The 24,227-nt window shown below is 38.4% G+C and overlaps 2 protein-coding genes across 4 annotated transcripts in view; both read left to right on the plus strand.

Annotated features, from left to right (window-relative positions):
- LOC134817815 (cyclic nucleotide-gated cation channel alpha-3-like) overlaps positions 1–24,227 on the plus strand; it is an 82,613-nt gene that overhangs the window by 49,445 nt on the left and 8,941 nt on the right. For all 3 annotated transcript variants that reach the window (XM_063827152.1, XM_063827150.1, XM_063827151.1), the window contains 4 exons: positions 20,934–21,072; positions 21,786–21,867; positions 22,022–22,119; positions 22,482–22,588. In XM_063827152.1, the coding sequence (XP_063683222.1) occupies positions 20,934–21,072; positions 21,786–21,867; positions 22,022–22,119; positions 22,482–22,588 (426 nt within the window). The remainder of the gene's footprint in view (positions 1–20,933; positions 21,073–21,785; positions 21,868–22,021; positions 22,120–22,481; positions 22,589–24,227) is intronic.
- Positions 12,317–24,227, plus strand: part of LOC134817817 (protein YIPF4-like) — a 78,336-nt gene continuing 66,425 nt past the window's right edge. The window contains exon 1 of the mRNA XM_063827154.1: positions 12,317–12,334. The gene's annotated coding sequence lies outside the window, so the exon portion shown is untranslated. The remainder of the gene's footprint in view (positions 12,335–24,227) is intronic.

The following is a 24,227-nucleotide window of genomic DNA, read 5'->3' on the forward strand; positions in this document are numbered from 1 at the left end:
TGTGTGCTCTGTTAGTACTAAGTGAGCTGCTCGATACAATAAGGTTACTTCTTCAATCTTCAGGATTGTTAGTAAAACGTGAGCGTACGAAGTGGTCGATATATAGCCACCATAAAAAGGTATGGGGTAGGCCGTATCTAGTCTGCGGAATATTCTAATATAGCTACCTTATAGTTATATAGCAAAATAAAGCCCCGAGCAGAGTATACTTATAATTCGCTGAGACGATGGTTAAGTCTGCAGCCAAATTCCAAAAAAACCTAAGATTAGTTTACTTCCTCTTGAACAAACCTATGTTGCCTCTTCGCCTATAAGCATAGTTAATTAAACTAATTGGTTCGCCTATAAGCCTAGTTAATTGAACTAATTGGTTCGCCTATAAGCATAGTTAATGCTAACTAGCAACAAGGAAAAGGTACCCCGCAGTCAGGAACATACAGCCTGGACCAGTGGACCTACTACCTAACACTCAGACAGCATACTAGAGCGGATTATTACACTTTAGAGTTTCCGTTGATTGTGAGACTGCAAGTATTCCTTACTATTTCCTTTGGTATTCTCTTTTTTAGGATATAGGTCTTGTGAATTTCTAACCATTAATTTTCTAAGATTTGCGTTCAGTATATAAATCAGTTCATTAAAAAGAATGTCGTTCGATCGGTCAAGAGCTGTTAAAACCCAAAATAAGATTGTATTTTCAACCGTGATATAATCGTGATATAATATCAATTCTAAATAAGGCTATTGATAGATATCAGCTCGTGTCATACAGTATGATTTCAAAAACAAATATCTCCACTCTTTTTAAAAATAAAGTTTTGGCAGGTATTGCAGCATTACCAACTTCACCAGAAATAGCAGCTAATTTGTAACTGTGAGATTGTGTCATTGTCAGTTTACTGCACGTATCTTGTTGGACACTAATTAGGCCACGCTAACGAACTTGCTTCTACAAAAACAATGGTAATAGTGTTAAAAGTTAGAATGGAGGGTAATTATATCTCGGATCCAGTATCTAGGCGGAGAGTGGGTCGAAATAGAGATGTGAGATTAGTGAGCAGATCCAGAGGAGCCGTGATGCTCTCTAACTCTCTACTACCAGCTCTAAATAGTTGTTTAATCTCTGTTAGATCTGTTGTCGGTAAGGAATGTACCACCAATGACTGGGATAGGTATATCTGCCAATCTTCTTCTCGCCAATTTGCTCTGAAAACTAATATAACTAACAATAGATACCGTTGATTTAAATCATTATTTCCTGGACAGTGTAGCCATTGCTCGATCAGTAACTCTTGTAAATCAACTTTTCCTGTAACCCTGGTACTGGTAGTTGGTAGTTGCGACCTGTTGTTTTTGTTTCCCTGGCATGTAGATTGTAAGATTGTACAAGGTATTTTATATGATGACCATTAAGGCCGATCATAGAGAGCAATATCGTAATGATTTATGGATGCAACACCAACACTGGTAATATTGCAATATTCATTCTCGTAGAACATGACTCATTGTAACTGTAAGTGGTTATTATAAGAACCAACTTCTTTGATTTCGTTGCTATTTATTTCAATCGGAAATCGTCTCGTACATAGCAAGATAGTGACATATTAAGTATTTTTTCTCGTCATTCCGTTCTAGTAACCGATTAAACACGTTGTAAGACAGTCTAAGTTGTTTATATCTCAGTATGTTAATGGCTCACTTCTTTGTGCAGCTAGTTATTTGTTTCTAGGGTTAGGGTTTATTGTCTTGCAGTTCAATAGTTTCTATTAGTCAATACTCAATAGCTTACGTTGACTGAGCAACGCAAGCAGCATCTCAACTAATTTGATCCCTAAATTGGTGGAATAAATTTACGTTATTGCAAAAACACGGCATTTATGCAAAGATTCAATTCTTTAAATGGTCCGATTATATTGAATAGCTCCAGTAAATCAAATCATTTCATTGTCGATAGTAGTTTAATAGTGTTTGTAATAATTGGTAAGAGCGGCTATCGCTACCGGTAGGGCGCCGGGTACGTTGTGCTTGAAAGCAAATACAGCTTTCATTTAAAATAATACCGTTCAAGCTGATCAATTTATATCAATTTATATGATCGTTTATATTGGATTCTATTATGAAGGCTCGGTCTTCTGAAGTTCAAATTCAATACCAGCACTATTGTGAGACGACAGTCGCAGTATAAAACAGAATCCAGCAAGCTTCAGGTGTATCTAGTTGACTAATACTGTTGAACAAAGTATTAGAAAAACAGAGGTGTCTGTAAAGGCTTGTTCAGGGCGACTTTGCATGACCTACCATGTGACTTACAATGTAGGTAGCCTACAATCTACATTCTACATATTGTTACGATTACATGATGTTATGATTTTATTTCACGATAACACTATAGTTTATTTGGCACAACAGATTTGTTTAACTAAGCTGAGATAATAGGTAACTGAATTAGTAATGACGCTAAAATGCAGGTTATCCTAACCTGTTCAGGCTGTACGGCTATAGGGCTTCTGCTAAACGAGACAATAGCACAACTTGGTGTATCTCCGTGAATATACCGGGAAAGACAAGCTTTAATATATTTCATTAACTCATAAACCAGGCGATGTGTTTGTTGCCGGAGTTTTGCTTTTTGTCTTAGGATAATACGTTTAACTTAGTACCTGTTGCCAAGATATTCAACATGTAAAAGAGTGAGCTGACTATGGACGATCAGATCTCTGTAGACTTGGAGAGGGATGAAAATGGGGGAGTGAGAAACTTAACAGACAGTTGCCCTAGTGACACGGACAGTTGCCCTAGTGACACGGACAGTTGCCCTAGCGACACGGACAGTTGCCCTAGCGACGACCCGCAAGATGAAGAAATGACGGAGCTGCCTGAAATGAAGACGTTCTCTCCGAAGAAACCCCCGTTGCAGCGGAGAAAGAGCAGTATTCAGCGGATGATGGAGCTAGTGCTGGATACGGAGGATAAGGTAAGCTACGTCACAAATAGGTATAGGTTTTAATAGATTTTGTTGTTTTTTCAGTATTTTTTTATACTATACTTTTAACATTTTTGCTCAGAATCTTCTAAATCGTTTAAAAAATGAACTTTTAGCTACCTACCCTAGACGATTTTCGGCTAAAAAACCTATTATAATAATACCTGTTATTCCCCTCCGATTTCTAGCTACGTGACAATCACGTGGGGCGGGGCCCGGTCAGGGGTATTAACAATGCAAATATCGGGTTAGGCGAGGGGTTGAATATGTAATGTGAGGGTCTGATAATGTGTGGGTCTGATAATGTAGCTAGACAAGCTGCCCTGTTTGAACACCTGCTCAGTGCTGCATGTATTCATTATTCACCCTCCGATATTTGTGTACTTGTAAAGTTGTAATTTTAGAGTTCTGTAACTTTCACAGCCCGCTGCCTAGTGTCCATCCTTGTGTATTGCTTTGGGTCGCGTTATATTTACCTTATTTTTGATTAGTTAGTACTCCATTAATGATGAAATTGAGGAGAAAGTTGTCATGGTTAAAAAACCTTGATCTCAAGAAGTTAACATTGTTTTTCCAGCCTCAAAAGTTGGATAACTTAAAGGTTGGTAAAGATTTAGTTTTATAAAAAACGATCGTAATGATAATAAAAAAATTACGATTCGTATTATCTGATATGTTATTAACATTGGGAATTACAAGGAGGAATTAAACAGGAATTAGACAGGAACAGGTAGTACCACTACCATTGCATACAACAAATAGTAACTGGTACTGGACTACTTTTGTTAAAACCTAAAACACCTAGAATCTGTTGATACCCGAAACAAGATGGCTACTAGGAATCTAACTTGATCACTACTGCTAACTTGTTAACGTCTACTACTGGGAGGGTTTAACCTATAACGTTCGGGCTTGTTCGGGCTTGTTCGGGATTGTTCCCCCTAATTAAAATTTCAACATCTCCGACATGGCCTTATAACCAGCATTCTTGTTTGTGTATTGGTTTAATTCGCGTTCAATTTACCTAATTTTGTGAATAGTTAACACTTCATTAAAGATGAAATTGAGGAGAAAATTTAACTTGTTGAAATTATTTCTCAAGCCCAAAAAGGAGGATTTCTTGAAGGTGAGTAACTGAAAGATCAAATTCAATGAAATAGTACCTTATCACTTATCAGTCGTAATTTTATTGGCTGAAATGATGACTAGCTAAGGTTTTGGTGGCTAGAAAATCAAAAGTATGGGCACAAAAAGCCACTCAGATCTATGATTTTTTCAACAATTTTTGGCAAATTTTTTGTGATTCGACCTTTTATTTCAAACAAATAGAAGATGCGTTCTATTTTTGACCGTAAATTAAACAAACAATAAGGTCGTCTTTGTTATCTGTTTTGCTGCCAGCACATTTTATGAGATTATCTCTTTCCACATGAGACAACGGGCATTTTAGTAATTTAATAAAAAAAGATGAGAACAGAAAATATTTGGTTGGTGAAAATAGGTCGGAGAAATTTCTTTATCTTATCGGTAAAAATGTGAGTGGCTAAAAGTTTAGTTACAACAGCCGTTTACGTTCTTACCAACCACATGTTAGCCGATAAGGTTAATCTCGGTAAAACAAACACTTTTTATAAAATTACGATTCTTATTATCTGATATGTTATTAACATTAGGAATTACAAGCAGAGATTAAACAGGTACCATCACATACAACAAATAGTTACTGGTACTGAATAACTTTTGTTAAAACCTAAAACACCTAGAATCTGTTGATGCCCGAAACAAGATGGCTACTAGGAAAGTAGGAATCTAACTTGATCACTACTGCTAACTTGTTAACGTCTACTACTGGGAGGGTTTAACCCAAGGTTCGGGCTTGTTCTCCTTAATTTCAACATCTCCAACAGATTATATACTATATAGCTAGTTTCCAATATACTTATAGGAGATTATAACCAGTTCCTAGCAGTCTCTAACAGGGGAGGAGGGGATTGTCACCAGTTCTCAAAAGTCTGGAGAGAGAGCTACATGGTGGTGAAATTACATTAACATGCAGCAACCGTAATATTACAATATTATTATAGTTATGTGGCCGAGTTAATATACTTATAAATTAAGGTAATGTCCTATTCGTCCTAGTTTCGTTGTAGATCTTGCTTTGTGAACATTGAACAATAAGAAGCTCTGTGGACAATAGGTTTAATATCATTTAAAAGGACGCCGCTATTTCACCTGTGACCTGATGCTAAGGACATTCGCAATTGATCTAAATGTAAGTTATACTACCCGGAGAACATTATCATAACAGACAGATTTACATGTGATGATACCAAGTATATAAGGGAGAGAGGGAGACAGTATAAATAGTTATTTCTTATTCAGATGGTATATATAATGGCGCGATATATAGGGTTAGGGTTAGGGCTAGGTATAGGGTTGGTGTGAGTCTCTGTTATGTCGCTACTTTCCTACTGCATCCTTCTTTTGCGTATAGTCTTAAGTCTTCTATAGTTATATCTTTATATTTATGCGCATCAATATATGTGTCTAACTTAAATTGGTGAATACAAATACTACCCCTTCAAATTTTAGTCGGTGAATCATCACCGCCATAATTTATTATTCAATTAAGCTACAAGGTGTCCTTTCGCAAGCATGTTATTTCAAGACTGTAAAAATCTCTCTCTCAAAATATACGTTTACAAAATATTAAAGAATATGTGTACAGCTTAGAGATAAAACTTGCCAGTGATGCTATGTCTAAAACTTTAGAGTGTATTCCAAATTAGAAATCTTAACTCATTGGAGAAGTGTGCTTCTCATTAGGTCCGCATAAAAACTTTCATTCATCTTATGAAGGTCAAAATTAGAAAAGGGTGGCCCCACAAGGAGTTGGTATTCTCGATAAAGTAGTAATGTCTTGTATCAGTGCTGCAGGAGCCCTCTATATCTTTCAATCTTAGCGTGACAGGCCGCAGGACGGATAAGATGAACTCTTGAGTATTAATTAGTGCATCGCACTGCACGTGTGCGCTGGTCCGTTGCCACGAGATACCCACGTGATGCCCACGTTGCTACCATATGGGTTCCACGTGGCGCACCGTCTGCCTTTTATTGGCCTCTCCGCACTTCAGCTAACAGTAATTGTTTTTTATCGTGCATTGCTGCGATTTACGGTACTAGTGTCTCGTGTAAGCGTTCCGTGCATTTCTTTCAGGGTGCAAGTTTGTGTGCACTTTTGAGTTTTGCTTTTTTGAGTTCAGGTCTAAATTTGTTGGCTATTAGTTGTGACGTCACCATGATGCAGAGCTTGTCTAATAATAGCGCAGCTTCTCCTAACCATTTGAACAGCATCTTGGTCAACACATCAACGATTTCAACTCCGCCTCAATCGTCTAATATTAATATAACCTCACGTAAAAGTTCTACAGTTTCATCTGACACATCTTTTTACAACTCCAGAACAAACTCTCCTCGGCCAGTACTAAATAGCTCCTCTCAATTTGAGGTAGTTAACCTGAAGTCTCGAACTAGCTCCCTCGCCTCGACCCCTCCAGATCTGAACCACTTGAGCTCTCCTAAGAGCTCCACGGTATCGTCCCCCCACCAATCTATATGCATGAACCATGACTCCGCCCCACAGCTGCCCAGTGTGGTTATCAACAAGTCCAGCTCTGCAGACTCTTCTCTCTACAAATCATCAGGTCCCCCTTCTAGAAGGATCTCCGAGAACTCTCTGAGTAACCACGTGCTGTCTGGCAGTAGTCACGTGCTCTCCAGGAGACTCTCCACCGTAACCACGGTAACCACCGGCACAGCTTCCTCATCCAGGTGGGCTAAAGCTGCTTGGATTCTCGGAATCACTGGAACTCAAATGAACGTTAGTATTCCCCTTCATTCACTAGTCCCTGTATATTATTAGCATATTATTTTCGTGCGTGTGTTAATAGGTCAATATATTGACCATATAAACAAACTATGTGTAGATTTAACTTTATTGTCTACCTTACTAATTCACAAGATATGTGATTTAAAGGTTTACAACTTGGCTCTACAAATTGGTAGGATTGTGATGGATTTAAGCACGGTTACATTTTCTTCTGAACACTCAAATACCAACAATTAAATCACAATTAAAATCTCAAAATAACTGACTGACCGTTTCACTATTTCACTATTTCACCGATTCACTATTTAACATTTCTTTCCAGAAAGTTAGACATTATTTGGTCTTTACCCTCAAAGTTACGCTCGAATTTTATAAACACGAAAAATTATCTATTAAATACGTGAAATTTATGGTGATATTTATATTAAGGAATAAAATAAAAACGTATATTCTTTAAGCAGTGCAAAAGGGTCGGATTATTAATACCTTTAACGTGTCATTACTCATTAATAACCAGATGGAAGAGACTCGACTTCTTAATAATCTTCATCACATGACATATTAGTCTATTCTTAGTATCGCCTATCATGTAGTCTCCGTTAAAACTCACAAATGAATATATTGACAGTCAATTTCTTCTTTATTACATCCAAGTTCATTATTTACCTTTCAGCGGTGGCAAAACGATCATAGTTAATGCGATTTGTCAGTTTCGAGTTTATCAGTATTTCATAGGTATCGTTTTCCGATTTTTTCAGTGTCTTGATATAAAAGTACATAAAAAACGAAAGAGTGAAGAAAAGTGTAATTGCGAAATTAAAGGGCACTTTCGTTCTTATCCCTTAATATTCCGCCGTATATGCATATCACGGCGATATGTTCAGTGTTAAAATAGATAATAAGGGCTATTAGCTGGAGGCTAATTAAGGAACAGACCTAACTGCTTAGTCTACTAGTACTCTATTTGTTATGGTGATTAACTCCTCCCTGTCACCATGGTTACTCCCTGAGGTAGACCTCTAGCAGCCTGCTCTACTTGCTAGGTAGACTACTCAGCAGTATTCGGTACACAGCTCCTCTCTAGCAGGGTAATGTTATCCGAGCTAGCAGCTATAACATTGTGTGAGTTAGGGGCTCTAACGTTGTATGAATAATGGGTATTAGACAAATGGCTCTAACAATGACCCCTTGGTCGGGGTCGGATGAGGCAAACTGAGCAGCCCTTCTCATTGATAGTAGTAATACAGGAGCTCTGACAAAGCGACCACTTAACACATAAAGACTAGAACAATACCATGCATTGCAGATTAATAAGATAATACCATCACTTACTTGTTTATGACATAATATTTCTCTCCGCGAGTATCACTGTCATAACGTTTTGGTAGTGCGGAGAGTGCGGATAGTGCGGAGGGTGCGGAAAGTGCGGATGTTATGGCCGAGCAAATGCTCCTACCTCTAAGCAACAAGAAGTCGTCCTCTGATGTTCCTAAAAGGGTAAATAAACAAGCTGCTGAGGAGGGCGTGACGGAGTGAGTACTGAGTATGTTTTAGAGCGTGATTCATAACCGAAATAAGTTTATAGTTATAACCAATCAAATACACTGTCAGTTATCGGGAGAGGAGTGCCGCCTCCCCAGGAAAGTACTGCCTACCCTGCAGAGTGCCGTCTTCCCAAAGAGTGCCGCCTACCCTGCAGAGTGCCGTCTTCCCAAAGAGTGCCGCCTACCCTGCAGAGTGCCGTCTTCCCAAAGAGTGCCGCCTCCGGAGCTATTCGTCAGTTGTGTGTGGTCCATTGTGAGAGCCCCATCAATCATAAAGGCATAATATAACTATATAAATACAATATCATGCAGCTTTGGTTAAAAGCTTTTCCTCTCCTATCACTTGATCGATATATCCATCTTGTGGCCAGCCTAATGTACGAAGATTGGAACTGTTAAATACTATTTCGTGAGTGGTTTCACTGTGAGCTGACAAGCTGGGGACATTACACAATAAAGTTCTTTTATTGTCAGGACCAGGCTGTCACGATACACCGTGAGAGAGGTGGCAGTACTTGCAGTGCGAGGGGTAGAGTCTAGGCTGTCAGATAGGAACCACTTGTGCGTGCATTGTTCACTTGTGCGTGCATTGTCATGACGACTACCTATCAGGTTCTCACATTAGAAGTTTTATTAAGTGCTCATTAAGTTATTACATAACTATAACGTATAAGACGTAAGCTCAGCTTATTTCTACGAATACCGCTTTAGAAGATCGCTTTAGTACGTCAGACTGTTTTACTTAACTAATGCAGATACCGGAGATGCCTGAGTAGCAGTTCAGATTAACCATTAACTTTGTAACATAAGATCAGATCATTTGAATCTCTTAGTTTTACATAATGCATGCTCCTGAACGGGCTGTTATTTGTCGAACATCTAGCGCCGCTGGAGCCTCCCTTTGTTGTGCTTTGTAATTATGTTCTAGCCAACCAGACATAGTTAAACCGCGAGGCGCCCAGATTTAGTTGTTGCGTAGTGCGCGATCAAACATTCCTTAGTTGCCAGCTTGAAGATAACATTTACTGTGGCTCTATTGTTTTAGTTCACTTTGTTGACACTTACTCACTTCTTTGGCAATTACAACCGTCAGGCCATCGATCAAATTACTAATATGCAAATCATCAAATACAGCCATTACTGATTTTATCAGCCATAGAACTGAAGTTAAAAGTTAAAACACATGATTCCCAACTCTCTACCAGAAACTGACAAATGAACATATCACTACCAAACATCGCTTCAAGCCGGAGACTGAAGCAGATCCGGCACAAGCGGCCCCTGACCCTGCCGTTCTCTGCCCAGCTAATCACAATGGCAGTGGAGAAGGAGGAGCTGACTGTCTCCTCTACTAGTGGACCCAGCACACCCTCCTCTTCCTCTGCACAATCTCCGAAACCAGCAAAGTCCCCCACTAACCCTCTCCAGACATTCTCATCCCGCAGTTTTAAAACACGCGTGAGTTTTAAATCGCAGGAAAATTTCCTAACATTTAATCACGTGTCAGGAAATATTTCCTTGTGTTTGAACTGAGAGAATGTGTGACTTAGAGCCTAAGTTTTAGCTGAGCCGTCACGTGAATACTGGTATTTTTCCCACTGTCAAACAGCTGAGCTGGTGAGGGGAGCTCCAACCCGACATAATCTTACAAGTACTAAGTAGTAGTTACCTGTAGTTGCTTCAGAGTAGCTACCTGAGTACTAGCTGTACTTACCTAGCAACTGCTAGTACTTACCAGGCTACTGGGGGAAACCTTGTTCTGTTTATGCCGTATTATTCACGAGGTGTATCAATAGACTTTATAGGTTGCTGTGTTAAACACCATGACAACAGGGGCTGTTAAAACTCAGTAGTGACAAGCCTCTCTATAACCTCTACCATGATTCTAACAGGAGTTACAGGAGTTACAGGAGTTACAGGAGTTACAGGAGTTACAGGAGTTACAGGAGTTACAGGAGTTACAGAATTTATAGTGTTCCGAATCACTGCTCGCTGACAAATCTCTTTCATTTTTTCCATCGAGGTTTTATAGTCGTCATGTTACTTGGGAATAAACTTGTTCCGTTAGCTAGAATATCTAACATGACAATGTTGCACACCCCTCCCCCTCTACAATCACAAACCGCTACATTAACTTGAGATATGGAACCTATATAACGTGTAACAAACCACTGCACAGCCCCACCCGATTAGCAAAGGCGAACCGTTTGAAAACCGGGCATCGTGCAACAATGTACATTGTGTTATTGCAACAGTGTGTTATCATCAGTGTACATTGTGTACATTGTGTTATTAACAGTGAACATTGTGTTTGTGATGTTAAAGCCAGCTTTGAAGTTGAACGTCTCTTCTCGGCATATAGAAGAGGAGAGGGCGATTGAATTTCATCGAGTAATTAAAACAAACAATTTCTCATTTCATCAACAGCTCATAGCTCTGTCAGCGGCAAACTTCCGAACAAGACACAAAGCCGCAAAGCGTTCTGTAGAATCGGCTGGGTGGGAGGACCAATCATAATAATACATATTATTAGTTACCTTCATGGTAAGTAATGTTAGTAGTTTCCTCTGTAGAATGTGTTTCCTTTTTCAAATAACTTACATTGTTAGTAACCATGGTAAAATATCCCCCGCAAAAATCAGGCAAAACTAAAAAAACCGTTCGTCGTAAACTTCTCAACAACCCTTGTACTTTGTACAAATCTCATTGTTTCTTCTTTTCATTGTAAATATTATTTGAAGACTTGCATTTCTCTGGGATCCACATAACGGCTGATTTCCACCAAAAACTCTAAATTGGCCATTATAAGCGGCGCTGGTTACACCTGAACCTGTCATTATATACAGCGCTCTGCCTCAGCACAATGCAATATCTTCCTGGTCACTACTTTCACTACCATATAAGGGCATCACGTGGTTGCTATTTATACCTGGTACAGCTGTACATAATGACCGGTATTTGTCGGTTGACGGTTACCCGCCTCTATAACTCCTACTAGTTTCGCCTAATGGCTAAATACCACGCAGGATCGTTTCTGGAGTCTTTTACCATAGGTCTTAATCTCAAATTAGTCAGAACTTCGATTAATTCAGTCAATCAATTAGCCTTCAATTAGTCAATCAATAAGCCGTTGTAACCCACATCCTCAATTCTTCTCGATTGGTAGTCTTATTTGATCTCCTTGGACATTTTTATTGGGTGATCTTGTAGTTTTCTTTAAACTGAATAATATGCAGGTTTAGAAGTGTTCCAGTAGTCATACCTGTAAATTAAATACGTTTACACTTTCTCCAGAGTCATACCATAAGATTCGAAACCATTAAAATCCGAAATTTTGTCATCTTTTTGGACGTTTTTCCCCAATTTTAGCATATCATTTTTCAAGAAAAGGAGTCGTTAAGCAGTAAAAATGTTCATATAATTCGGTCCGATGATAGAAATTGAACGAAATTAAAAAGTATTTCCTGGACAATAAGTTCGTAGTTCATACTTTTGGGAAAAAAATTCAACGAACTTTGACTTGGATGGTAAAGGGACAGACTTTATTCGAGCGGACATTAAAATGAACGCTATGGCCTCCAGGATATACTAGGTATACCATTGACGTGCGGAGAAGTCTCCGTGGTAGGCAGCAAATCTCATTTAAGAGGTTCTTTTTAAAAAGGATAAAATGACTTTTCTGCCTCTAGAACCTAATTTAGTTTTATGTCTTGACGGCTGCCTGAAAATAAAGGTTTAAAAGACACGTCCTCTTGCACAATAACAAGTATAACATATTATAAAACTCAAAAGTATCATCTGTAATTATCCACGTCTATTATAATACACATTACACAATTACAAGTATAATTTATGTGCAGATGATAAACACCCACAGTTTTAATACTTTCAGTACTACTATATATAACAAATAATTTGAGATCATGAATACGATGTTGTCACATTGAAACGTTGAATAATTCCTTTCCTGATAAGAGCCTTTTCCTTGTTGCATCAAACAGGATCAATAGAAATTTACCCAAGAAGACATTTCAACTATGCGACCCATAAATAATATTCCAATCCGGATTTTACACACCCACGTACTGCAGAGGTAACCATCATTCATGTTTGGCGTATAGTGTTGGCTATTTTACCTAACTCCCTGCGTGGAGTCTATAGTTAGGGCAAGAATTGCTGTTTATGGGTCAATCTGTGAACAAATTCGTAACAAAGGTTTGTCTACAGGAATGTGTTGTCCATAGTCCCAGGAACCACCAAAAAAAACCGTCCAGCTGAAACTTTTGGGCAAAAATTTTTATAGTCATTTTTCTCCAGGAACCCATACGCCCCACCCCTAATATTGGTTATTCGGCTCCCGAAGGTCTTGAGACCTCCATAGGGGGTGCAAAATGACCGCAATGGCCACATTATGGCAGGCGAATGATAGTTTCAGAACGATTGGGGCTTTATTTTTCGAAATAAATTGAATTTTTCGAAATTTTTCGAAATTTTATTGAAATTTCGAAAAAAAATACACCAAATTATTTTTAACGCTTATTTCAAATCTTACTCGGGAAATAACTTCAATTAACAAATATCAAGGTTAACTAACAAACAACAGCCGATGATAATCACATTCGATCTGCCATTGTGGATTAAGGCCACCCGAATAGTACTGGAAACTGGGATGCCTATTGTGGTCAGGGTTAGGGGCTTCCACACTCTCAAGAGTTTTCTTGGCTGCATACTGCATAGGCTATATAATGGCAGACTCGGGTTTAGAGGAGCTCATCAAACTCGTGTATCCTGGAGACGTCACGCATATATCGGATGGAGGATCTTACTATAATAATATAAAGCGTTGAGAGCCCACTTTCTGATCGACGCCGCTCTTTGTTGTTTCATTATAGAGGAAGAAGTTTACGACGATGAACTAGTAGACTTGGAAGGTTACATCAACAAATGTGTGAACGAAAATCTAGGTGTTAACTTTAAGACTAAATCTATTCAGGATCTATCAGAGAAAATAACTCTGCTTCAAAAGAACCTGTTCTCCAACAGTAGAACAGCAGCTCTATGGGTTACTTACCACAATATGATAACACTAGTAAAGGACTTCATAAGAGCAGAGAGGTTGCACGACTACAATATGCATTTATCAGCAGTAGCTTTGATGCTGCCCTACTTCGCAGCAGCTGGGAGGGGACAGTATGCAAAACCTTTAAGACTGTATTTGGAGCAGGATGCTATTTTTGAAGTCAAGTATGGGGCGCTTTTAAAGACCTTTAAAGTAACTGGGCTTCACACGGTTAGTTACAACGACCACGAGTGGGCCGGGGTGTGGACTGACCTCTCCATAGAGCAGAGTCTTATGAGGGCAGCTAAATCTAGTGGTGGATTAACAAGTGGAAGGATGCGTAATCGTGAGTCCGCTCACAAGTTATGGGTGGCCACCCTGAATCAGATGGCTTCAATAAATCAGTCTTTTGGAGATTCATTAGCTAATTCATCGAAGCGAGTAGTACCAACTAAAGCTGCCATCCACTCAGATCTTACCAAGTCATCAATCAAGAAAAACTGTGATGTATTTGGAAAATTATTAACTTGGTTTAAAGTTACTGTCGACTTTACAGTATCCGAAGATAAGACTAAGTTAATATCTTTTTCGACTGGTCTTATATCACAGTCTGGGAACGATGAGGTGAATCCCGAGGAATGTTTGGCCGTTGGGGCTGTCCTTCAACGTGAGCTAGATGGGTTGACATTCATCGATAAGATAAGTATCAAAGGTAAAGCAAAGAACTTGACACAACTAAGAAAGCAGGTTAAAGTGAATAATAAAAGCGTTGCATTCGATCCGTTGAAGTGTTTTAACCGTCTAGTCTTGGTTGCTGATAGAGAGACTTCAATAGAGGAATGCCTAACATACGAGTTAACTGTGGTGCCGATGAGCTTATTTGATCAATATCAGATGATGAGGAAATCTAATAAGGCTGCTCTTGGTAGCTACCTCAAAAACATAAACCAATCTACACTTAAATCTTGCAGCTTCACGATCCCACTAGTCATTGATGGAGGTTGGCTAATTCACCAACTAAGCTCATTTAAAGGGTGTGACAATTATGGTGAGGTAGCAATGGAGTACTTGAAGCTTATCCCTAAAAATCGGGAAGTTACTGTGATTTTTGATGGATATGAGCCTTCTACTAAAGATCACGAGCACAAGAGGAGAGTAAAAGCGTTCTGTGCTAATATTGCTGTAAAGAAATCCACCTTTTGTACTGTCACCAAAACAACATTTCTGAGCAACAACAATAACAAAAAAGAACTGATCGACCTTATCTCAAGCATTTTTACTGTAAATGGTATTGAAGTGATCAGAGCTTGTAGCGATGCTGATACTTTAATTGCAAAGAAAACATTGGAAATGTCATTCCTTGGCGATGTTGAATTGAAGGCAGAGGATACCGATATAGTTTGTCTATTAGTACATCATTTCAACAGTGGCCATCACAATGATATTTATCTAACAACGAAGAAGGGTACATATTCAATCAAAGAAATATCAAGTCATCTAGATCATAAAGAAAAGGAGATACTTCTTCTAATTCATAGTATTTCAGGTTGTGATAGCGTCAGTGGACTGTTTGGTTTTAGCAAGGTTAAAGTGCTAAAGAAAGCTCTCACCTTTGATGAGCAAGGTCAGTTGGCAACATTACTTTCGGTGAGAGAATCAAAAGAAAAGATTATTGAGGCAGGCCTCTGTTTCTTGCAGTACATTTATGGTGACAAGAAAAATACTCCTTCTGCTTTGAGATTCCTAGCATACAATAGGATGGTAGCGAAAAAGAGTCTCAATCCGAATAGGCTACCTCCAACAATAGCTTCAGCAACGGAGCACATCCTTAGAGCTTACTTACAGTACCATAACTGGGTCATGCTTAACGCTGACAGCCTGAATCCCCTTGACTAAGGCTGGAAATTGGCTCCTGGTGGCACTTACGAACCAGTTGCAACAAAAGCTATAATTGCTCCAGAGCCTATTTTGAACCTTATATGTTGTAACTGTTCTGTCGATGTGGAACAGGCCTGTTTGACTTTCAGATGTTCATGTAGGAAATATGGCTTCAATTGTTTGCCAGCTTGTGGACGATGCCATGGTATGAACTGCACAAACATTAGACATGATGAACCTGAAGAACAAGCGAATTTTGATTAATATTAACTGTGTATTAATAATTGTCATGGTATTTACTGAGAATACACATTTTAGATTAACTGTATTTGTTATTTGTAGATGAATTTTGAAATAGATTTGAAATAAGCGTTAAAAATAATTTGGTGTATTTTTTTCCGAAATTTCAATAAAATTTCGAAAAATTTCGAAAAATTCCATTTATTTCGAAAAATAAAGCCCCAATCGTTCTGAAACTATCATTCGCCTGCCATAATGTGGCCATTGCGGTCATTTTGCACCCCCTATGGAGATCTCAAGACCTTCGGGAGCCGAATAACCAATATTAGGGGTGGGGCGTATGGGTTCCTGGGGAAAAATGACTATAAAAATTTTTGCCCAAAAGTTTCAGCTGGACGGTTTTTTTTGGTGGTTCCTGGGACTACGGACAACACATTCCTGTAGACAAACCTTTGTTACGAATTTGTTCACAGAAAAATCAACTCTTGCCCTAACTACTAGTCGTTCAAGCAGCATGGTATAGTACCAACGTGAACAAGAATTACAATTAGGAGACGTGATGCGTGTCTCCCCATTGTACCTAACTTTATGGTATTTTGGTTTTGATTGTCATTGCAGCACTTGACACCTAGCCACGTCTCGTAACAATCACGGCGTTCCACCATTATTCACCTTTCTGTACCTGTGTGAAAGTCTCACGCCAACTATACTTCACATTTACTTGAGGGTAGCCCAGTTTAAAAAGCACTTTTAGTTGTAAAGTTGTAAGTTTATTATTATCCTGTTTGATATATTTAATAGCCACTTAAAGTATTAAAGTTTTATATGCAGTATAATTAGGTTAATTATTGAACATGTAGTTAACAAGCTCTCTATCCCACACTCCACAGAGCTTCTCCGCGTTATACTCCCTTACAGTTATATTGTTGAACCATTGTCAGCCAGCCTTGATAAACGGTGCCCTTTTGAAACTCTTAAAAAGTTCCGTCTTTAAAACGGTAACACGACTCCTGTCCGACAGCGACATCTGTCCGACTCAGGGTACCACATACCAGAAATAAACGACCTCTGTCCGAAATTATCATCTGATTTCAATACGACACATTTCCAATTTGAGATATGATCTGTCCGGCTGTCGGACAGATGTCGCTGTCGGACAGATGTCGCCCAATCCTTTAAAACTTCGTCAGCTTTACAATTTGCATGCGTTTATAACTCCTGTTTCCACTATTATCCCGCGTATTTTCATAATAAGGAATATGTTTAAGTAATTTAAAAAAGATAAATGCTTCAAAACGTTAGGAAATACGTTTAAACGTATTTTATTACTTAATATAATAATATTACTTAATAATAATATTACTTAAGAAACACCGACCATCGCACTATTCAGGAAGGTTCGTTAACAATAAGAAATAGCAATATAGTAACAACGCGTAGTCAGGTAGCAATCAATCCTAAGAGCAGCTGTGGTCCTTACCACAGAGAGTTTTACATCTAAAACGAGCACGGTGATCACTGACACCGCACGATCACCTTCTTTAAAATATATTTCCGTTTAATTCGTACTCTATCTGCGCTTACTACATGACAATCAGCCGAATATTTACAATTCACACAACGCGTTTCAAGTAGTTAGTTAGTTGTTAGTTGCACTTTCATACAGTGAGCGGTAAAGTCTGAAGACGGTTTGTTTGTAACTTTGTTGTATAATTGTGAGGAGGATGCTGAACACGACTAGGGTGACCCCTCTAGGTAGAGTACTAGGTTACACCAAGAAGGATCCTCTTAGTTACCATCCTCCACGAGGAGGCTTAGCACCCAACAAGGTTCCTATTGTAGTATATAATTACTGTAATTAGTAATTATTAGTAATTACTATAATTGGAACACGGTACACCGCACAATCACACATGCTATCATATCTTAGCTCATAGTTCATACACACGGCCACACATGATCATTGGAGGCGTACATCATAACTCTACTTACAACAAGATATTTTTTGGCTACTATTCTCTCTTTGCTTTTCCCTAAGGTTACAAAATAATAAGTTATAACGAATTTTGGAAGTATTCTCTGGTTTTTAAATAAGATTATGATATTTAATATATAATAATAAATTGAAGTTTAAGAACACTACTATTTATATATAACTGTGGTAAAGCACTAAACTTAAATAAAGTAACTTTTACAGTTCTTAATAAGTCTTCGTTTCACCTTCAATAGGTACATGCTATCATATCTTGGCTCCTCCACATCTGCCCGGAATTTCTCAAATCCCTTTTCCTTGGCTCAAATCCCATGTTGAAGCTCGCATCGGAATATACTGTAGTCGGAATAAACATGGTAGTCGGTGCCACACTCGAGACTTGAGTCTGAAGTGTAAAGTGTGCTATTGTCAAAACGACGGCAGTATGCAGTTCCAACCATTGTGTGTACCTTGCTCCTTGCTCGTACTTCGTAGTTACCTTACTTTACAGATGATGGTAATCTAACCCAGTCACTACATTATCAAGTTGCTTTTTATTGTTTCCCTCTATCTAATCATAAGACGGGTTCTAGATCTCTACTACTCCCCTCTACTAAACTCCCTAATATTTCTGCTTTAACTCTCGTGTTATAGCGTTTCTCGTGTTATAGTGTTTCTTTACGAACATATTTATTTAAAATAATATATGATATCGAAATTTATTTTCTTATCCTGACATTGCAATTATAATGAGTACTACTGAATTAGAACACTATTTTATAAAAGTATTAAAACACTATATCATAACATCAATGGCAAGTTTTATACATAAGTTCACAGCTCCTTAAATAGAAAATAGTTCAAACTGAGCTTCATCTGTAGAGATCTCCCCCTCAGTTAAATGACCTGCTAAATGAATATAAATGGGCTGACATTTTAAATCCATCTCGAATGAAATAGTATTTAAATTTTAAGCAAGATTGCTCTGTGGGTGTGGTGCATTTCGTTACAGTTCACTTCTTGTTCTGAAACTCGGAACTTGTAATTAACTTAGTACAGTTAAGACATCCTGAGAGCTCATGTGCATTATGTTCCCGTCTACGTTAGTTGAAGTAAGAGGAAGGCACAGCGGTTGAAGTTAGCGAGCTCATCACCCGGTGTGCCTTCTTGCGGAGAATATCATTATGTTAATGAAAGAACCTTTTTATCGTAGAAGTCCCACATTTATGTAATATTATGTCTCTGTTCGAATAAATGTGCTATCTTCTACCTTTTCGACAGAAAAACGCGAGTTGTTCGTCCTAGATTTCAAACAAATTTTGTAAATCCCGAATTTCAAACCAAATTGGAACAAAATTGATATGAAAATTTCCAGTTCGCAATTTTGTCACGAATAATTAGACGCATAAATTGACTAGGTGTAAAATTTATTCGCTTTTAACCTTTGTTTTATATTTATTTAGAGATAAATACCGCATAGTTTTATATTTGCTGCTTCATTTAACAATATTTTACATTGTTTTCCATTTTGGAACTTACAGCGATTGAGAGCGTTCAGGCCCCCATTTGTCACCATGTAACTTATGACGGCACCATGTGTCCCCCAATCACCGTATGAGGTGCGGACAGTCAATCCGACGGAGCCAGTCCTGCAGTCCGCGCTCTGGAGCCGGAGCAGTCAGTCCGCACTCTGGAGCGGGAGCAGTCAGTCCGCACTCTGGAGCGGGAGCAGTCAGTCCGCACTCTGGAGCGGGAGCAGTCAGTCCGCACTCTGGAGCGGGAGCAGTCAGTCCGCACTCAGGAGCGGGAGCAGTCAGTCCGCACTCAGGAGCGGGAGCAGTCAGTCCGCACTCTGGAGCGGGAGCAGTCAGTCCGCACTCTGGAGCGGGAGCAGTCAGTCCGCACTCTGGAGCGGGAGCAGTCAGCCGTTACCGTCCCTACTTTACAGTACAGTTGTACCAGAAGGAACGGTCACGGCACTCTAGAACCCTACAAGGTATAACAACCTCCATTTTACTGTCTGACACATTTTACCTCTCTATAACTAGTACTAGAGAGAGAGAGAGAGAGAGAGAGAGAGTCAGTGCTACTACTCTCTTTATAACTACCTATACAACCTTTTTATAAAGGTTCTGACAACAGCAGCGCTATCTAGTTAATATAACAGAGCCTTTCCGAGAGAATGTTATACTTTTAGTGACACTGACATTATCGATCATGTCGTGTTGTTTGTGTTGGATCTAGAGCCTAGGTTGTTTTGCAATCTCTGTTATGATGGGGGATTGCGTCGTACCTGCAGCTGGAACCTGTATTGTGCCTGCAGTTGATCTGGAAGGCAGCTTGGCTAACATGAACCTCAAGACAACTTCCACGATAATCTGTAACAACACTAATGTATGTTTAAAAGTGTTAACCAGCCGGGGTTTCTTTATCCCACAATATATTAATATGAGACAAAACAGAGAACATTACTCTTATGTGGGGGGGGGGGGGGAGGAGGGGGAGGGGACTGGAGGGGCTATAACATTATTCTTATGTTATTCATATTAAACCTCGTCACCCTGAAACAGTGATCTTTGCTTTTCCTGTTCTTAGTGACTGCCTCATTTCAAATCTCTATCTGAAGGTGTGCTCAATTGTTCTGAATTTCCATTTTGTTATCCTTATCAGTTTATGACCAGCTAGCCAATAAGAATGATGGGTAATATAATTATGATGACGTAATAACACGTTTAGACTACGTGGTGGCATCACGTACTACTTAACTATTATTTGACGACACAACCATCCAAAAATACGCTAAGACGGAAGTAATGGGCAAATTACACAGAACACTTAATTAGGATTAGACGGTAACCTGTGCTGTACAGCAAGTACTAACGTTGCCAATATCTTATGTGTTTGGGCAAGTTTCTTTATTATTCCCTTGTTTGTTTGGAGTTGATGCCAGTAATATGCAGAAATTCAGTAGACAGTGTAGTGAGATCCTCCACAGACAATCCTTGATACCAACGTCATTAACTAGTCCAATTGTAAGGGTTATATTATAACGGTTTATTTCTCAGTGGAGACTGTGATACAAGTTATCAATTTATTTATTTAAACACTATTCTTGATCACGACTAATATTCAATTTAAACTTTTTTTTTTCAGACATCAATGCGAAATGTTTGCAAATATTTGTCGGCTTGATGTATATTGCAAACTAATTCACATCAAGTTGAAATTGTTTACAATTGTTTAGTTCAGTGAATATTATTTTATAATAAGTTCAGTATTATCTTGTATTATATTATTGTATTATTATACTATTATATTAATATTAACTACATTGGTTAGCTCAGTGTTATATATATTCTTCATTTCAGGAGCCGGATGAGTTTTTACAGCGGCTCAACTTTGGAGCTGCGGCAGACATAAAAGAGAACAAACCTCTCAGCACAAAGGACAAGGGATGGAACTGTTTGATAAACTTCTTTTGCCACTTCGTATTCGACCCTTTTTCTGGTAAGCTGGATTTACAGTGTTACTTTAGTAACTAGCATAATAATATGGTATCAGGAGTCAGATGGAAGGTTCTCTGTTGTTTATTCACTTTCTTTGTATTCTATCCTATTACTGGTATGACTGAGACACAATGGCAAACATTACTAATTGTTGATCTGGTAACGTTCTTAACGTCTTCAGTAGTACCAGTAGTAGTCCACTATTAACCTAACAGTCGTGTCTGGATATTGTCACCAGTATTTTGTAAAGTTTTCCCAGACTTTAGTAAAAGTTAGTTTCTGTCTTGTCGGCAACCTAATTTTGTTGCGAACGGTTTTATCTTAATCACGGCTAGACTTAGTTTAAAGTTGCATTTATTTCTTATCCTTTATATGGTATTTTCGAGTCTCACTTGTTCTACTTCAAATTGAATGATTGGGTGATTGTTTATTGGCCGCATATTTTATGTTGAATTATAATTATTTATTCCAACAGCTAGACTGTTGGACAAATTAACACGGTGAATTAATTGGAAATTCCTTTAAATTGATTCGTCGTGTTGATTTATATTAATATATTAGTCAAGCTGTTAGAAGAAATACTTATATTTCAACAACATCACAGTAACACAGTTACCAATCATAAGATCCCGTTTCTTATAGACAAATATCAATCTAGATAAAAAGTTATGTAAAATTAAGATAAAGACTAACATGTAATTGCTAACATTTCAGATATATACTACTATTGGCTATCCATCATTTCGCTGGCAGTCCTTTACAACTTCATTATAATTCCAGCCAGAATTTCCTTCAGGTTAGAACTGAGCTTCAGTTTATTTTCTAGTATAATATCTAGTTTTCAGTATCTAGTAAAACTGCTCACACAAGATACTTAATATTACTGAACATATCTATAATTAAAGATAAAGATATTTATAGTTTAGATTTACATTTTTTTATAATTTCAGTGAGCTGGAGGAAGGCAACTTCTTCACAACTTGGATGGTTATTGACATCTTAGCTGATGTTTTGTACGTCCTAGATTTCTTCGCTTCGTTTCGAATAGGTTAGTCAGAGACTGGGTAAGTAGGCAAGATGTTGTTAGTTAGTAATTAGTATCCTGTAGCATCTCACTAAAGCCGTCACTGGATATTTGTACACAAAGATTGTCTCGCCATTATGAAAATCAAGATCCAAATACGATATGATTGATATCCTCATATCAAGTAATACCTTACTATAAATAATACTATATTATATGCAATACTATATAGCTACAATAATTACTAGCATGAATGGTTAGTTATGTTGTATCGACGCTATAAAAATATGCTAAATGTTCATGCTAGGGATAATTCACAAAAATTAATTCAGCTATAAGTATCAGAGATTTTCTCCTTAAACCCGTAAATATAAAACTCACGACAGGTTTTTTGGAGCGAGGTCTGTTAGTGACAGACACAGCACAACTTTCAAAGAAGTATGTGAAGAGCATGGCTTTCTACATCGACATATTCAGTATAATTCCTACTCAGGTGAGGTTATAGCACTGTCACAGTGACACAGTGACACAGTGGCACAGTGACACAGTGACATATTGACACAGTGTCACAGTGACACAGTGACACAGTGGCACAGTGGCACAGTGACACAGTGACATATTGACACAGTGTCACAGTGACACAGTGACATATTGACACAGTGACACAGTGACACAGTGACACAGTGGCACAGTGACACAGTGGCACAGTGGCACAGTGACACAGTGACACAGTGACAAAGTGACACAGTGACACAGTGACACAGTGACACAGTGACACAGTCCCTTTGATAGACATGTTTATTTAGTGGCGGACATTAGTTTCTCGTTATCTTATTTACACTCTCGTAGGGACCAGTTAGGAGTTGACACAGATAATATCTTACATCAAAACAGCATTATTTGCTCATACGCCTACTTTTTAAGTTTCATTCAGGAAATAAACTTCTAACTTTTTCCTGTCGTAGATTAATAAAGGTTAACAAAGCAGTTTTATTAATAACACAATCCTAATACCCTCTTACACGTGACTTTACACGTGACCTTGTACAGACATCCTCCCATGTTGTGTTCTTTAAATACTTACTCTTCCTTACAATATAGATCTCCTAACTTTATTTCTTCTCGCCTCTTTGTAAAAATGAGAGTGACCTCATCTTTCCAGCACTGTTATACTTCACCTCACCGCATATTGAACAAGCAGCCTATTGAACAAGCAGCCTATTGAACAAGCAGCCTGTAGAACTGGCAGTTTATTGAACTATTGAACAAGCAGCCTATTGAGCTGGAAGCCTATAGAATTGGCAGCCTATAGAACTGGCAGATTATTGAACCGGCAGCCTATTGAACAAGCAGCCTATTGAAAAAGCAGCCCCAGGCTGTTAAATTCGCCAAATTTGTGTCAAAAAGTACGGCGTATTTAGAGTTCTCAAAAAGTACGCGAATAATTCGCCAATTTAAAACTTCAAGTTTTAATTTTTAGGGCTGTTAAATTCGCCAAAAAATGCGCGGAAAATTCGATAAAAATGCGGCTGTGGGAAGGCGCAGCATTTTCGAGTTTATCTAACTAATAATCCCAGAATGTGTGTTTTCTGTCTGTCTGTCTGTAAATGCTCCTACCCTTTTTAACTGCGGCAGTGAAATCCCGGCCGAAGGCCGGGTTACACTAGTAATCTTATAATCTAGTTGGATGTGTGAATTTTGACGTTATACTTCAAATCTCAAACTTACAAATCTCGACAAATAGACTAGACTGTGGAGGAAATTAAGTGATTTCAAGTTTATTAAGATAAGTTAGTTTACTCCATAACGTCTTCGGGTATGAGCTAAATTTAACCCCTTGCGATCTTGGTCAGTACCCACGTTAGTCTGTTGCGGGAAGCACATGTTTTGGCAATATTCCACCACACAAAGCCAACTATCGTGAACATTTTGATGCGGGCATGTGATTTCCTGTTCCCGTATTTGGTATATTTTTTAAATGCGGTAATTTATAGAGAAAATTCGTATGCGAATTTATTTCGAATAATACGTTTAGTGCGAATTTAACAGCATTGAGGCAGCCTATTGAACCGGCAGCCTATTGAACTGGCAGTTTATTGAACAAGCAGCCTATTGAACAGGCAGCCTATTGA

Source organism: Bolinopsis microptera, chromosome 7 (assembly GCF_026151205.1).
Source record: "Bolinopsis microptera isolate Bmic1 chromosome 7, MBARI_Bmic_1.0, whole genome shotgun sequence".
NCBI classification, from domain to species: Eukaryota; Metazoa; Ctenophora; class Tentaculata; order Lobata; family Bolinopsidae; genus Bolinopsis; species Bolinopsis microptera.